Below are 17,151 nucleotides of genomic sequence, written 5' to 3'. Positions count from 1 at the left end.
CCTTGATCATATATATATATATATATATATAAGCAGAAACAAAAGAATTATCAATGTTGAGTTCTACGTTTTCCACTAATAGTTTCTTCTAAAATTAGAAGAAACAATTGGAAAAGGACTGTACAAAGACATAAGTTCAGCAGTGATCATCTACACTGAAAATGAACCTAAAAAATCTGCAAATCAGAACTAGTACTCCAGCCTGCACAGCACAGTTTGTGGAGGACTCCTCTTCAAGGTGGTGGACACCAGATTGCCGTCAAAAACAGCTTGATCTGTAACCGGAACCGGGGTAACAGGACGTTCTGCTAACTCTTCTCTTGCTCCAACTCTACCATCTTTTGATAATCTGATCAAAAAATTTCTTAGAGCATCTCTCATCCAATCGTACCGGCACAGCTTAAATGCTTCCTCTGGTTTAAGCTGTAAAATGTAGAACAACGTCGTATATATCATATAAACAAACATTCACATTCACATTTGAGCCACAAATCATAGATGCAGTAAAATTTTTAACGAACCCATATTCGATTGTGAGTAGCCTGCTCTGGCCAGTGGTCAAGCTCTTCATCAACCTCTAATGGAAACATGTAGCCTCTACAGCCTCCTTCAAGGCTGCAGCTATTCTGTGTGCTCTTGCTTCTAAAGTCCCACACCCCCAGTGGATATTCCTGTAAGAAGTAAGATCTAAGAACGAGGTCTTGTCTGATGAAACGGAGTGAGAAAATATGTGCCCATGTCTCAAACTCATGAACCTTCAAGTATAAAAAAAGACAGACCCCAAATTGTGAAGGTTCTGCAAATCCTAATTTTTAACGTCAATTTAGCCTTTCATCCTAGTTCGTGACTTGGAAAAAGAAAACCTGAGAGCTAGAGAAGGTTATGCCTGATTCAAGCAGAGAAGAGAAACTTACACCAAGTATTCCTTTTACTCCGGCTTCCTCCAGGGCCTCACGACATGCAGCTTCAAGGATTGTCTCATCCTCTTCCCAGCCACCCTGAAATTGAAATGAGAGAAATGTTGGTCCTTATAGAGTGAAAATTTGTAGCTTAAGTTCATGCAAGAAAGTACCAAACATGGAATAAAGTAAGGAGATTGATACCTTTGGAAACACCAGATCGTTGCGATTTGGTGTAGAAACCATGAGGACTAGAATCCTGCTCTCTGGACTACATTTCTGATCCTCAACATTGTTCTCAATCTTATAAGGGATGCACCTAATTTTCGCACCAGAATAGTAAGCACACAAGTTTCAGAGAGCCTCATATCTCAATTCAATACACATAATCAACATTACAACCACACAATTGCACAAAAAAAGGAATAATAATAATAGGCATCAGGCCACATTTTCTAAGTACATGAGATTACGACTTTTACGTAATGTAAGCAAAAATGTCTTTCCATTTTGCAACAGTTCACTGTGCCTTAGATGTCCTGTAGAGGTAAACATCAAACTGAAACAAAAATGACAAGTTATGCAGAAACCGTGATCTGAGACAGCAACGGAAGAACAAATGATCATCAGAATATTTTAAGGATTGAAGCATTCAACACTTATACCATGAATTTTCTATATATGCAGCTTGCTTAGTAGAAAGGAAACTCAGGAAGATCCGAGCAAAGAAACAAAAGTCGTTAAAGGTTAGCCTGTGAACAAAATGGCACAGAAGTCAAAGTTAACTTCCACTTTTGCCCAATTTACCTCTCATTTACAATTCTATTCCTTGTATAATCTACCGATTTTCTTTTCTTCTTCCTTCCGATTAAACAATGAAATAAAAAAATTTCCTTGGCTTTTCCATCCTTCCTATCAGACATGCTAACAGAAAATTCTTCATTTTCACATCTTTTAAAATTTCTATCATGTTAATTTATCATTTCCATCCTTTTCTAGTGAGCAAAGCAATAGAGCCATCAAACTATGTCTTTATCTGCACAAGTCAACCATATACAGTTGGATCACCTTGAACACTATCATCTGCCAAACCACCCCCCCCCCCCCCAAAAAAAAAAGAAGGTATAATCGTTATTCCGAGAAATCCCACTGAAAATCATAAAATTTTCTTCCAAGAGACCGGAATAACATAAGTTCGTGATTGAGGCATCAATTAGACAAATCTTCTAATGTAAGTTGAGCTTGAACCGATATGAGATGAAGGTAAAGTTGTAGTCGTAAAAAGAAGTAACAGGAGCATGATTGGAGACTCGGAGTAAGAACCTTATTCTAAGAATGTTAATTGCACTTTGAAGCCAAAAAAAATGAGATTCTGCCTTTTAAGGGAGAAACTTATCTCAGAATAACTTCTTGTTTATCTCAACTGAAATAACTTACAATGAAACCCAACTGTGCAGAAATGCAGAAAATTAAAGAAAAAAAAAGCTGAAGAAGGAACGTACCCAGCCACAAGCCTAAATTGATCAAAATAACGTTACTTGTGTCTGCCAGTTCTTGCCAACAAAGAGGACATGATTATCTGCAGTACAATCCCATCATTTCAATTTTCATCAGTGCATGAGAGAGCCATATTGAGCTAAAACCAGAAGAAAACAGCAAACATGTGCTAAAAAAATTACCTACAGAATTGGTAATGAAAGAACAACATGCAGCCACCACCTCTTGAGACCTTACCCTTATAGAAAAGCCAAGAAAAGCACCACAGTGATTGCATAAGTACATACGTACATGGATTCATGCATCCTCTTCTTCATATATTTTTAAAAAGAGAAAGAGTCCTTGAAACTTGAAGAAGAAACAGTCAAAAACGGCTACCAGTTACACTGAATATGTCTTTTGCTTTGTATGATTTTGACGAAAACAAGAAAAAAATATTATGGAAGTGGTGTATTTCAAAGAAACTACATAACTTATACTCTTCTTCTCTCCAGAACCTGGGTTAGGAAAGAAGAACATGAAGGAGAGAGATTTCAGTGGGCAGTATTGATTGGTTTGCGTCTACTCTGGCTGCTATTCATAGACCAGAATCCACACAAGATGCCAAGTAGTTCGAAATTTGTTTTTGGATATTGGAAACAGTCACCCACCCTTGTCTTTCTGTTCGTCCGTCTCTCTGCAAACATCCACTTGTACTCTTCTTTCTTTTATTATTCTACTTCTGTTATTATTAAGTTGACGACCATCACATATTAAATTAAATTTACGCAGTAATTTCCTCCCAATTCAATACGTTATCCTGACAACTTCCACAGCACTGGAGAAGGGAGCAAGTTATTTCCATGACAAAAAACAGGAAAGCTGTTTCTGTGAATTCACCTATGATGGCTAAATTGTTGGTCGAACAGTTTTACCACTCTGAATAAGCCACTGTAATTACTAGCCAATTCCCCCCGACAATTTTTTTTTTAATCAGAGGAACCACCCAGCAGTCAAAAAGACTGCTTCGTGAACATAAATCTCAGGCCGTTTGAACAGTCTTGTACTATGTCGGTGGCAACAAATAAGACTAAGTCAAAACTTTTATAGATAAAATGAAAGATCCTAACCTTTTCCTAAAAGTGGGTCTAAAACTCACGAGATCAAGAAAATTATAGAAAAATAGCTCCCGGTTGGTTCGAATCCCAAAACCAAGCTATCGCAAACCCACAACACATTATAAAAGTTGCTTTCAACAATTAATACCTCGGCTAACCAAATAGGCAAACTTCACATCAAAGCGTTTACCTGGGTCAACCATAAGGTTGGTGTTAACATCACCAGCCACACAAAACTACAAAAGTACAAGATTGGTGTTAGCTGAGCCAATATTTTCCAAAACACGTTAGATTGCAAGGGACCCCAACAGCTCCTATCCACATCTTCCACTTCCAGCAGCTGTTTATCAACATGTTCACGTGTCAATGACACGACGCCATTATTAAATTCAGAAGAACCTGTGGTTTGTGAGTCTGTGACTGTGTTGTGCTACAGTTCTAGTTTGGATATTGGAGGGCAAAATCAATACAAATTTGAACTGAAAAGAAAAAAAAAAGACGCACTCAGATTACTTCACATTCTAATCCTTCTAAAACTCACTGAACCACAAGCAGATCACTAGAATTTAAAACAACACTACTTTGATACCAGTTACAAGCGCTTGAACTCGAAGCGTCACTCAATAAGTTGGCTGAGACCGCACCACACAATCAGAATAATATTGGACTCCAAGCAATACTACGTCCCCCCAATTTATGACTCTCAATCTTATGTTGTCGATTATAAATAAATATATATGACTGATTTAACATCCAACATAAATTGAAGATAAAATGTGAGTTCAAGCATTTTTCTTGAATTCCAAAAACCACACAACATGACACACTGAACATAGCAGCTCAGCTGCTTTGTATTCGTTTATGTTCCAAAAATAAAATAAAATAAAATAAAAACCAGTAAAAATGGATCTACCACAACAGAACAATGCATTTTTTTGTAGTAACAGCATAACATCCCTTCATGAAAAATATTACCACCACCGTACCAAGAACATTTTATCATACAAGGATTATCTATAACCATCTGTACTTGTAAAATTGGTGAATGAAAGAGATCTCCAGGAAAAAATCCGTATCAAAACAACCTCAAAGTAAAGTAACTACCCAAACTAAGTTTTAAACTTTAGAATTCGATCATTCAACACCAATGACTTTTAAAATTCAAACCCTACAAGCAAAACTACTACCAAATCAGAAGATGAACCTGCAATAACTTTGCCTCAGCATATATATTATATGCTTAATGCTTAGGCATTATGAACTCTATTCCATCAATTAATACAAGGATCCCATTCCATCGATTCCCTTCCAATTTTAAGCTTGGATTTCATAAAGTACCTCCCAATCCCCTTCTCCCACACTTTCCCTGCTTCCTTTGGATCTTCTTCCCAAAAAAAGTAAAGGATATACCGCGTTTCTAAAAGAACCATTCGCCCCAATAATACCATAATCACAATTTCTTGAGTCACCAAGTGCAAAATTATCATTCAAACTAGTTCTGCATGTAACCAAACTATAATTTTCTAACTCCCCATAATACCATAATCACAACTTCTTGAGTCACCAAGAGAAAAATTATCATTCAACGTAGTTCTGCATGTAACCATCTTTGCTTCCAATTAGATCACTTAAACTAACTTGTATGCCTGAAATAATACCGGTTTTCTTTTAATACCATTAAAAACTTGATCAACTACAATCAACTGGTTGGAGTAGGACTACTAACACTTATCCAGAATGATTATCATATACACAGAGACAGACATCGGTAAGAAAGCAAACAACCACCCTGAACAGAAGCAACTAGCATTTATTCTATTTATGAAGAACTAGCAACAAGTCTTAATTTCACATAAACACTGATGAGGGCAAAAGTATGAAACTGGTCGACGTTGAAAACTCAAGACAAATGATGATTCAAGTGCTCATATAGTGAATTACTTCCGGAAAACACAAATGATAATTAAACAACAACAATTCACAAATGATATTGTAATAATGTAGGTCTCATAAATCATCCCTAACAGAATTACACGTTAAAAAAAAAACAAAAACCACAAGCGCTCCATTTCTTTGATCATAGCATCATCAATTCAAGTAGCATTTACCAACAATGGATCAATCTCCCTTTCTCCTGAATGAGCACCCTTCTGTAAGTCTAGCACGGCCACCAGTAGGTTGGCACAACACTGTCTGGCAATTCCCACACACCACCACAGTTTGGGAGTGGCTGAATACGGTGGTTCTGTACACATTGACGTGCTCAGTCTTAAAAATTCTACTATTGAACAATAAAATGAATCAAATCATCAAAACAAAAGAGACTTACATGTTGAAGCAACCCTGGCATTTCACATCCTACACAGGTTCAAAACAAAAGGTTTCAATCAACGCCTCATCCTTATTACCATAAATCAAAAGTAAAGCCAAAAAATAAATGCACCGATAAGCAAACGTATAGATGGATATGTACCATAAAAAATGAGTTAGGGGACTGCACAAGTCGCTTGAGCTTGTGCTTCTTCTTCTCCAGCTCCGCTGGCGGGTTAAGCAAATCAATATCGTTTTGAAGAACCTAACGATCAAATATCCATACAAGAACTGAGAAATCACAAACAGTATGAAGAAGAAACCAAAAATCAAACATACAATTCAGATCGGAGTAGAGGGAAAGACGTTACAGAGACCGGTCGGTCAAAACTCACCATCTTTGATCGGGAAACTGCTCTTTTGCAGAACTCGCGAAAGCTATAATCCCTTCTGCCGGCTACAGAGCGAGCGACTGCTGCGACTGCGAGAGGGAATCTGAATTAGGGTTTTAGGAGGGATATAAACAGGTATAAGATCATTTTGGGCCGTCCGATTTATAAAGCAGTTAGATCCTTGCCTCTCATTTAATAAAGGAAAATTTTAAACCCGCATAGAAGGGACTAGTCCAAAGGTCGGTTTAGAACCTTTTTTGGGCCGTTTTAGACCCAAAAATAACTTACTGGGCCACTCTTTCCGTCATTGCTTCTGTAGCTGTGGCCTTATGGGCCGTAACATACGGCCTAGTCCATGAAATTTGTATGGTCCTGACCAATGTTTTGGACTGGGTTTTGTGTGTATAATCCCAAAATTCAGACTTATTTTAATCAGAAATTGACATCTTTGTCAAGTTTTAAGAAGATATTGAATTTCATCATTCCTGAAAAATTATGCAGCTATCTAATTCATCCAATAATTTTCAAATTATATTTTCTAATTAACAGAAAATAATAATCCAATCGAATTTTAAAATATCTAGGGTATTTTTCTGATACATTAAGTCTAATTAATTCAGCGCGAAAATCATGTCAAACAATTGGTCATACAATTGATAAACTATAATCCAGATTTTATGGTCAAAAAATAAATAAGAAATTCGAAACACATACATTTTGCATATCTTTAATTAATGACGTCATGAAATGAATCCTATTTTCATACTCTTTGATTTCATAGTTATGGTTTAAATTTTTGAGGCCCATTTAAGGCCCAACTACCTCTGCTTTGACCTCTATGAAATGCGGATATTTACAGTGTATTGGCCTTACCGGGCAGATGACCCAAATGCATAAATTTCCATGGGGTAGAAGCATATTGGGCTTGGGCTTAAATATTGCGCTACATCATGGACTTGGGCTTAAACATGGACTGATTAGTGTGAAAGTAGAACTGACGGTTTTGGAGAACCATGACCCATGAGTAGCTCATATGCCGTTCATGTGTGTGGTATTTCATAGAGGTCTCGAATCGAGCCTCCCCATATGAGTACATAATGATAATTAACTCATGCAATACACCGCCCCTTAAACCATGTGCTCCTCCTTCATGATCACTTGTTTGTTTGTTTTTTTTTTTCTTTTTTAATGTGAGTTTTACATATTGAATGTATACATACATAATCTCCAATATATAATTAGCAAAAATTATTATTTTTATAATGTATATTGAGCAGCTACTTTGGTCTTGGATCAGGTGATTTTGGTCAATGGACTAAGAAGTTTTGACACTTGTGGAGAACTAAAAGAAAATACATTCTTTCAGGATGGTTTGAAACGTCAACCAATCAATACAGGTCTAGGAAGCTAAGGGAACCTAGATATATGTTTAGGGTTTAGGGTTTAGCAAATCCCTATAAGCAAGTCCTAATAATGATTAGTTTACAGCGTTTTCTCTCCTTTTTCTCTTCAATGTGCTTACCAAACAGGCTTATAGGGATCTGTGCTTAATTAGGTACTTGTAAAGAGCCAGCCTAGAGTCATGCAACATCGTGAGGTTCCCATTCTAATATAACCCCTGGAAATTGAAATGTTAAATAAACCCATTGAAACTCTCTTATTCTTCCTTCTATGCAATCCAAATCTCAACTTCTTATGCTAATTTCGCTCACTGAGGGATTTTGTCGAACCTTGCGTGCTTTGCTGAACATATGTGTAATCAACCCAAAATTCAGTAAAATATGTGGATCAACTGGGGTTTTAGTTGCTTTATCATGTCAATACTACAAACAAAAGTTGCATGTAAATCCTAATTTGTATCGATCAAAACTTGAGAATATCATCAGCCATGCATGTGATTGTATAGTACTGGATTTTTCCTCATGTGTCTATGTGCACGTACAAACTAACATACATGTTTGGAATTCATATGAACCCAAAAAACTTTAAGCTATTAAGTTATCGGCCTATCTAGATATATAAACCATTTAATTTTCTTATATTTGTTCCGATATGAGAGTACTCCTTGTGAATTCCCAACAATCTTTAAGTGGACCAAATGTTTTTAATCTTGGAAATGGATTGGTTTTATTGGGTCGGCCTCCAATCATAATTTTTTGATGATTCTTAGTGTAGGGTCCTTGAAATGACACATGATTCACTAGTATATGACAATCACACAATCCTCTTCATTTTTCTTTTTCCTTTATACATATATATCTAGATACCTACGTACGTATATACTTATCTTTTAAGCTGTCATTTCTAACAGAGCTTGCACTGTATGTACATGTGAGGAAAATGAAGCCAAAAAAAGGCAAATATTTTTAAAAATATTTCCAATCTGTAGTTGAACTGATTAGCATATGGGTTATTAGGCAAACATTGATTTGAAAGATCAAAAAATGAGGAGACATAAACCATTCTACTTATTTTAATAAGGAAACCAGAAGTCATTTTGTGAACTTCTGAACCACAATGTCTATGCTAAAAATTGCAATGAAGCATCTAACTTTGCTGTGTTTTCATGTCTATCTCCATGTGTGATGCCACCTAAAACCTCTACTAACAACAAGCAAAGCATGAGCAATTCTATCATACATATATTCATGGAGGCCCCTCTCTAAGAAAATTTGCTGTTACAACAAATACCATCTCTTGGCACAACATTGTACACTTCTTTCATGGGTTAGAGTTTGCTTCTTTCTTTATTTTTTTTCTTTCCCATTTTGTGAGAGGTGGATTCCAAGCAAAGTTGGCAATGCATTTATTGGTTTTGCATTTCTTAATGGCTGCTGCTGACCAAGGCTTATCTTAAGCAACATAGAAAGGCAGTGACTGGAGTTGAAAACTCTACAGAGACTTATTTTAATTGATTCTGATGGTTGTAGCTTTGTTGGTAGTTTAGACCAATATAGGCTTACCAGACAAGGCCACGTGTGTGTAGGACCCCTATAGTCTCTACTTTCTTTGTGTTTCCTTCTTATTTCTACTCAAACTCTAAAACCCTTTTTGCCAGAAACACATTTCCATTTGAATATGATAATCACTTCTTGCAATATGTCCTTCAATGATGTTGTTTAGGAATTTTCACTGGTTTTGCTTTAGCTGATGTAAGAAGAGAAGCTACTCTCTTTGTAAGATTTTGTGGTCCTACATTGATCTAAAGCTATTCTGTCTGAAGCCAATGATGTTGCCTAGTTATGATCCAAATGACAATGAAGGTGGAATCAAGCTTTTGGGGGAGTTGACCACAAATGCATCTCGGATACAGAATCAGGTTTTAGAGGAGATACTATCAACAAACGCGAATACGGAATATCTTAAAGGGTTTCTTGAAGGAAAATTTAACAAAGAGAGTTTCAAGAAGAATGTCCCAGTTGTTAACTATGAAGAAATCAAGCCTTACATTGAGAGAGTTGCCCATGGTGAGCCTTCAGATATCATTTCAGCTGAACCCATCACTGAACTCCTCACAAGGTATGTGAATTGTCAAAATTGTACTTGTTGTAGCCATAGAATCCAGTATCACTTACTCAAATTTCCCTTAATTCTTTGTCCGGTGCAGCTCAGGAACTTCCGGTGGCCGGCCAAAGATGATGCCTTCAACTGCTAAAGACTTGGACAGGAAGACATTCTTTTATAACCTCCTTGTGCCTGTGATGAACAAGTAAGAACAATTTCCTCAAATTCTGCTTCATTAAAGTAATGTAACAGTAAAAAAATTAAGGTAACTGAGATTGTTCAACACTTTCAATTGTTTTTGATTTCAGGTATGTAGATGGTTTGGACCAAGGAAAAGGAATGTACCTTCTGTTTATCAAACCAGAAATCAAAACTCCTTCTGGTTTAATGGCAAGACCAGTACTCACCAGCTACTACAAAAGCAGTAACTTCAGAAGCAGACCCTTCAACAGGTATAATGTCTACACTAGTCCTGATGAGACCATATTGTGTCCTGATAGCAAGCAGAGTATGTATTGCCAATTACTTTGCGGATTAGTCCAACGCGAGGAGGTTTTAAGGGTTGGTGCAGTCTTTGCTTCTGCTTTTCTGAGGGCTATCAAATTCTTAGAAGATTATTGGAAAGAATTGAGCTCCAACATAAGAACAGGTCATGTCAGTGACTGGATCACTGATACTAATTGCAGGAATGCTGTCTCATTGATTCTGAGCAAACCCAATTCAGAATTGGCTGATTTGGTTGAGTATGAGTTCAGTGGGATATCATGGGAAGGTATAATTAAGAGACTTTGGCCTAGAACAAAGTATATTGAAGTCATTGTTACTGGATCTATGGCTCAATATATCCCAACACTTGAGTTCTATAGTGGTGGGCTCCCTTTGGTTTCAACTATGTATGCTTCATCTGAATGTTACTTTGGCATTAACTTCAAGCCACTAAGCAAGCCTTCTGATGTCTCTTACACTCTCATCCCAAATATGGCCTATTTTGAGTTCTTGCCTGTGGAGAAAAACCAAGAAGAAGCTATTGTTTCTGATAGCCTTTGTAATGATCTTTCTGATCACAATTGCATGCCAAAAGGGGATGATAAGGAAAATATAGGAACTGTTGATCTTGTGAATGTCAAGCTTGGTCATTATTATGAACTTTTGGTCACAACTTACACAGGTGAGTCTTTAGTCCATGCATTGGATTTTTTTTCCTGATATTAATAATGAAAAATGAAACTTGATCTGATGTTTCTGTGATTCTCTTCAGGTTTATATAGATACAGAGTTGGAGACATTCTAATGGTCACTGGTTTCCACAACAATGCTCCACAATTTAGGTTTGTGCACAGGCAAAATGTGGTTTTAAGCATTGATACTGATAAGACCAATGAAGAAGACCTCTTGAATGCAGTGACACAAGCATCCGCTCACCTTGAGCCGCTGGGGTTGCTTCTAACTGAGTACACAAGCTATGCTGACACTTCTGAGATTCCAGGACACTATGTATTGTTTTGGGAGCTTAAAATGAGAGAAAAGACTGACATGGAGAAGCTCGATCCGATTGTAATGGAGAAATGCTGCTCCACTATAGAAGAATCACTGGATTCAGTGTACAGAAGATGCAGAAGAAAGGATAATTCAATTGGACCTCTAGAGATAAAGGTGGTTAAACATGGAACATTTGATGCACTCATGGATTTCTGTGTCTCTCAGGGTTCTTCTGTTAACCAGTACAAGACACCCAGGTGCATCAAATCTGAACAGGCCTTCAAGATTCTGGATTCAAGGGTGGTGGGGAGGTTTTTCAGCCAGAATGTTCCATTCTGGGAGCCTTTGTCAATGACTTGAGGATGACTGTTTCATGATCTTTGTTAGGGTACTCTGGCAACTAGATTCAAGTCTTGACTGATATATTTTGGTTTGCAGAAGTTCTTTTCTGGGTTTTTTTTTTTTCCTCGCTGTGTATTTTGTATTTGTAAGAATTTAGGACATAATGGAGAGCTTTATCTCTATTTCTACAGATTCACTCTCATTTTTTCCCTGATTGAGGTTCCCTTTTCCATTCATGCTTGCGTGGTAATGGAGTTCACCCTCGTTTTTTCCATTATTGAGTAAACACTGTTTTTGTGTTAGGAACATGCAATATAGTCTAGTATATATCTCAGCTTCAAAATAGCAAGAATAGCAGGTCAAATTTTGTCTATGCAATTAATCAAGGACTCATAGACAGCACATCAATGCATTTCTTGATATGGCAGGCATGAATATATCCAGCTGTGCTGCTAAAAAAGATAAATAGACATCTCTAGAGAACTCCTTTCAATCCTTTATGGCACATATATTTGCTTTACTATACTGTTTACAAGGTCCTTCTTTGGTTGAGGCAATATAACAAACAGGTAGAGAACATAAAAATATTCAAAGAAATCAGTAGCTTTTTGTGGTGATGCAGGGCAGATGCTTTCAAGCAGCCACGACTAGAGAAAGTTAGGCGGAGATCCATGAACAATGGGATCTTGTTAGGGGACAAAAAGTGCAACCCAGAGGAGACTTATAAAACTGTACAATCAATAGGGGGAGAAGTGTGTAAGCCAGGCACCTTAGTTTGTCTGTGTCTCTTGCATTTATGGGAAACATGTGGCCTTAACCACCACCAGCTCTACCACATTTTTTGGTGGTGGCTTACTACTTTCTACAGTACTCACCTCACCCCCCTTCCTTCCCCCTCTCTTCAATCATTGTTCCTCATTGTGGCTCCACCTTGCTCTTTTTTTTCTTCCCTTCTGTTTTGTATCTTTCCTCTGATGTCTATTTAACACTATTAAAAGATGTTGTCTAAAGCGTCTCTCGTGCTGTGGCAATCAAGTCCGGATTTAAAACTAGCGCAGGAGTCGCAAAGTGATCATCGGGCTGGGACTTTTTCGGTTAAAAAAAAAGTTAAAAATTAACATGTATATACTCTCTTAGAAACTTTAATGGTGCTCTTAGGACATGAGTTAGTTGCGGATATGGTGATTATACAGAATTAGGAGAACATTGATTGGAAAGGAAAAGTGGAAGTGTTCGAATCAATGTGGAAAGAGAGAAAATGATGTATCAAAGGTACGGTGAATGTGGATTTGGGTGGGCTCTTGGCACTATGTTGGGCTAACCCAAACGTGTGTTGGGGTCATGTTTGGAGAAAAAGACAAGCAGCTCTTTATTAGCTGTGCCTTTTATATTGAACTCGAAAGCCATGAAGGGGGAGGTTGTGTTGGTCCTTTTAGCAGCCCCTGGGGTGGTTCCACCCTTGAGTTGACCTTGCTCCCTACAAAATGCCACTCGAAAAGAATGAGGTTGGGTCTTCTTCCCCTTTTATTGTAAGGTCATGCCCTTGCCCCTTCATGCAATGTGAGATTGAAAGTGAAACATCTGCCTTCCTGGATCACAACTTGCTTTTCCATACACAGTAGCCTTGCCAGCTGCCTTTGGTTCTCTTTATTTTTTTCCTATGTTTGGTGGAAAAGTACAACGATTTGTATGGCAGCAACAACATGTCGTTGATCGTGATGTTCAACTTCAACGCGATAATTTTTAGCTCAAACGAAATGTCATGTGTTCGAGTTTTTCAATAAATGCTTCTATTTATCGTAATTTGTAAGATGAACTCTCGCTCAGTCTAAACGTATGTAAAATGCCACCTTACATTATCTTTTCGCATTGGGTTGAGACCTTCTCAACTGGTTTGAAGTTATATGGCAGTTAATTGACAGCACAATGACCCTATAAATTATAATTGTTGTTTAGGGTTATTGGGCCTTTAAATAGTCTCAGTAGTTTAACCGATTTAGAGCCGGGCCTTTAATCCCACGTTATGGGCTTTTTAATGGGCTGGTGGCTTGATGGTTTTAACTGACCGCGCTAAGCCCATTCTGGGTTTTTTAATAGGTTGTTGAAACTGTAGGCTTCACAAATTGATATGCACGACCCAACTTCGGCCCGAACTGTATGAGACCGAAAGAAAGCCCACCAAAGCCCGTCAGGTAATGCCTGATGACTTTTTTTTTGTTTTTTTTTAAAAGACCTACAGGCCACACACACGCTAAGACATGACTGAGGGGCATGAAGGCCACCACAGCGGATGAAAAATTACCCAAATCCCAAACCCCATGGTGAGAATGGAACTTTGGACTCAAGATCCTGGACAGATAACCTGATCAACCAAACTATCTTCTATTCTCGTAATGACTGATGACTTACGTTGTCTCCCACGCCTACATAATTTTTTAGCTTCTTTAATCTTCTCACGCAATTATGAAGTGGCTCAAATAGTCAAATCACACAATTAGTCCTATTAAACTCATTTTTCCTCTGTGATGATCATGATCCTATTCTCTAATCCACTAAACTTAAGCAGGATGAGATAATAACATACTAACCAATTATGTTAATAATTGTATTCCGTATCAATTAGGTGTATGCCATCAATATACAGGATGAGATAATAACATACTAACCAATTATGTTAATAATTGTATTCCGTATCAATTAGGTGTATGCCATCAATATAGTGTGTAAGTAGATATTCACTCTCTCAAGCAATATGGTACTTTTCAGAACAAAATCGTGCGAGTCTTAGACCTATAGTAATTGACAGCTTTCACGAGTAATCAATTTGTAACAAATTAAGTTGCTTAAACATTAAATGAATTTTTCATAAAAAATTTTTTCTAAATGAATTAGATATTTAGACCTAGAAATTTTAATTATTTTTAGTTATTTTAATTGAAGTCAAAATTATGACGTGTAACAAACTAGTGGCATTTTTATTAAAGTCAAATTATGACGTGTAAGAAAGTAGTAGCTAAGCCGCTTGACTTCTATTTGCAATGTTTTCAATTAAAGCGGAGGAAGAAATTGGCGCACTTGAAGTTGAAGATTTCAACTCTTTTGTCTACAAGCTAAGGCGGTTGATTTTATTTATTTATTTATTTTGTATAGATTTTTATTCGACCAACAAAAAATGTCATAATATTGGTAATAATTGAAGGGAATGTATGTTTAATATATAAAGGTCAAATGTCACAGACACCCTTTGTGGTTAGGGGCATTTCTACTTATATCCCCTCGTTTTGAATTTGTAAGAATTAAACCCCACGTGGTTTCATTTTGTGTCATCTTGGATCCTTCCATCCATTTGACTATTAAGACTAATGGAACAAGACAGAATATCATTATTAAAAGAGATTCCAAAACAGAGCATGTGACACAAAAGAGTATGTCACCTTGGAGGCAAACATCATCAAATATAAAACAAAAATTGTACCAAAAAGTGCTAAGCATTATGAAGTCCAACTTATAGGCAGTTTGTCCATTATGGCGGGCAGTCTAGGAGTTGAGCTGGATGATCCACTGTTCATTGTAGCTGTTGTTGTAGTTGAAGTACCACTTGTTGCTATATTCCTTTGTTGTTCATCCCTCATGTGTCTCATGCATCCCCTAGTATTATGACCTAGTTGTTTGCAATTGATACATCCCTCAAAAGGTCATAGATATTTGTGTGTCAACCACTTAGAATCAACCTTAGTGCTAACACCATGCTTATCACAGTTTTGTACTGATTAAAACTCTTGATTTGAAAGGCAGTTTTATCTTGAGTTGGTGATACATGAATCCTCCACCCACAATGCCTAGCACATAATGCTGTTACCCTCCACTTATCATTCTTCACAAAAATATAATAAAAACCATGTTGAATTGAATATTCTTTCAATGCCTTTTTGAACAACACTTTATCTGCAAAAATCTGTCCAGCCATCAATGTGATGTCTCCCTGAAAATCCACATTGGCATTGAACTGAGGATACTTGGGCCTTTTTGGAGCTTCCTCATCTGAGTTATCTGGAGTGACCAAATAGTTAGAGTCTGCATATTCAGACTCATTCCCATCAGCAATTCCCACATTGAAATCCCTCATCCAATCATCATTCTCCTTCTACTGAGTTCTGTTACTTACACCCTCATTAACCTCATCCATAAACAAATCAGGCCCATCTTCCTCTGAACCATCCTCAAATTCAGAACTGTCATCTCCACTCTCATCCATGACATTTGGATCATTCTCCATCTCCAGTTTACATGAACCATCCATGCATTTACCACACAACCAATCCAACATGGAACATACAATATGCACAAACAACAAAAATGAAACCACAGGGGGTATTACATTCATGAGAAACTAATGTTGATTGTGATAAACCGAACAATGCCAAAGATAGAAATAAAGCAAAGACAATCGTAGCCGGTATTTCACTCTGCAACGAAGGTCTTGACAATCCTATTGCTGGAGGTGCTCCTTTGTGGAGGATTTGAGAGACAAAATTTGGTATACTTTCACAATCGCGAGAAAGGGGAAAAGGTTCAAAAGGGGTAAGGTTTTTGCCTTCCATTTTGCAAAACGACGTCGTTTTGCCTATTTTCTTTTTAAATTTTTTTTCAAAACGACACCGTTTTGGTGTCCGTTAGTCTTAACAGTCAAATGGATGGAAGGACCCAAGATGACACTAAATGAAACCACATGGGGTCTAATTCTTGTAAATTCAAAACGAGGGGTGTAGGTAGAAATGACCCTAATCACAGGGGGTGTTTGTGACATTTGACCATATATAAACAACTAAACCAAATCAACAATCATTTATCAAAGTCAAATTATTTGGCTTATTTTTTTTTTCTAATGAACTATGGACATGCAACAACCTGATAACTAAGCCAGTTGACTAAGATTTAAGGATCTCCAAAGGCCAAACGTGAGAGAAATAAGTAATAAGGAATTGTAATTGCAATGGTAAATTGTCATTGGGCCAACAAAGATGTTGTCATTTACTGATGTGACTGTATTGTAAAATGTGTTTTGCTTATGTGGTTGTATTGGGATAAGTGTTTTGCTCATGTGGATGTATTGATATTTGATGTTTTGGTGTAGTTTTGTTGTGGATAATATGGAGGAATGAAATGTTGTTGGCCTCCAAGTTGGGTGGGAAGAGAAATTATATAGAAATTTGTGTTTTGTTGATGTGGTTGTATTGAAATATGTGTTTTGCTGATGTGACTGTATTAGAATACGTATTTGATTTGACTTTTTGTGTAATAGAGGTGGGACCGGACCAACTTTTTTGTTGGCCCAACAAATAAGCAACCATTGCATTTGCCCTTAAGGATCACAATAAGGGGAAAAAAAAATTTGGGTTTAGTCCAAAAATATGAGATGATAGATCATACTCACTATCAAACCACCACCAAAAAGCATAGGTGCCATAAAAATTAATGACAACGGTTTATGAAAAACTAATTTATACGAACCGTAGTTCATAGCAAATAATATCTCCCATATATATATATTTGGACTGAAAATTTCTAACATAAATCTTATAATTGAAGATCACACACTAAAATGACATTCCAAAATTGACTTTAACCAGG

At 37.0% G+C, this 17,151-nt stretch overlaps 2 protein-coding genes and 1 pseudogene across 5 annotated transcripts; 1 reads left to right on the top strand and 2 right to left on the bottom strand.

Annotated features, from left to right (window-relative positions):
• Nucleotides 1-20: 20 nt before the first annotated feature.
• On the bottom strand, nucleotides 21-2,472 carry LOC119999336 (annotated as a pseudogene).
• Nucleotides 2,473-5,385: 2,913 nt separating this feature from the next.
• On the bottom strand, nucleotides 5,386-6,358 carry LOC119999337 (40S ribosomal protein S27-2). The gene is made up of 4 exons (XM_038846841.1): nucleotides 6,199-6,358; nucleotides 5,967-6,068; nucleotides 5,823-5,851; nucleotides 5,386-5,738 (listed from the first exon to the last, which is right to left on the bottom strand). Exons 1-4 carry the CDS (start codon nucleotides 6,199-6,201, stop codon nucleotides 5,612-5,614), a joined length of 261 nt encoding a protein of 86 aa, XP_038702769.1. The 5' UTR covers nucleotides 6,202-6,358; the 3' UTR covers nucleotides 5,386-5,611.
• A 3,063-nt stretch (nucleotides 6,359-9,421) lies between these two features.
• LOC119999333 (indole-3-acetic acid-amido synthetase GH3.17-like) lies at nucleotides 9,422-11,637 on the top strand. Of its 4 annotated transcripts, none has more exons than XM_038846839.1 (5): nucleotides 9,425-9,714; nucleotides 9,803-9,904; nucleotides 10,008-10,701; nucleotides 10,792-10,867; nucleotides 10,958-11,637. In XM_038846839.1, exons 1-5 carry the CDS (start codon nucleotides 9,425-9,427, stop codon nucleotides 11,536-11,538), a joined length of 1,743 nt encoding a protein of 580 aa, XP_038702767.1. In that variant the 3' UTR covers nucleotides 11,539-11,637. The 4 variants fall into 4 exon arrangements, with proteins under 4 accessions (XP_038702764.1, XP_038702767.1, XP_038702765.1 ...); XM_038846837.1 differs by having other exon boundaries at nucleotides 10,008-10,728; XM_038846838.1 differs by having other exon boundaries at nucleotides 10,008-10,738; nucleotides 10,802-10,867.
• Nucleotides 11,638-17,151: the final 5,514 nt, after the last annotated feature.

This window comes from Tripterygium wilfordii, chromosome 6 (assembly GCF_013401445.1).
Source record: "Tripterygium wilfordii isolate XIE 37 chromosome 6, ASM1340144v1, whole genome shotgun sequence".
Lineage (NCBI taxonomy): Eukaryota > Viridiplantae > Streptophyta > Magnoliopsida > Celastrales > Celastraceae > Tripterygium > Tripterygium wilfordii.
The sequence above is the reverse complement of the archived record's forward strand: the minus strand, read 5'-3'. Positions and strand labels throughout refer to the sequence as shown.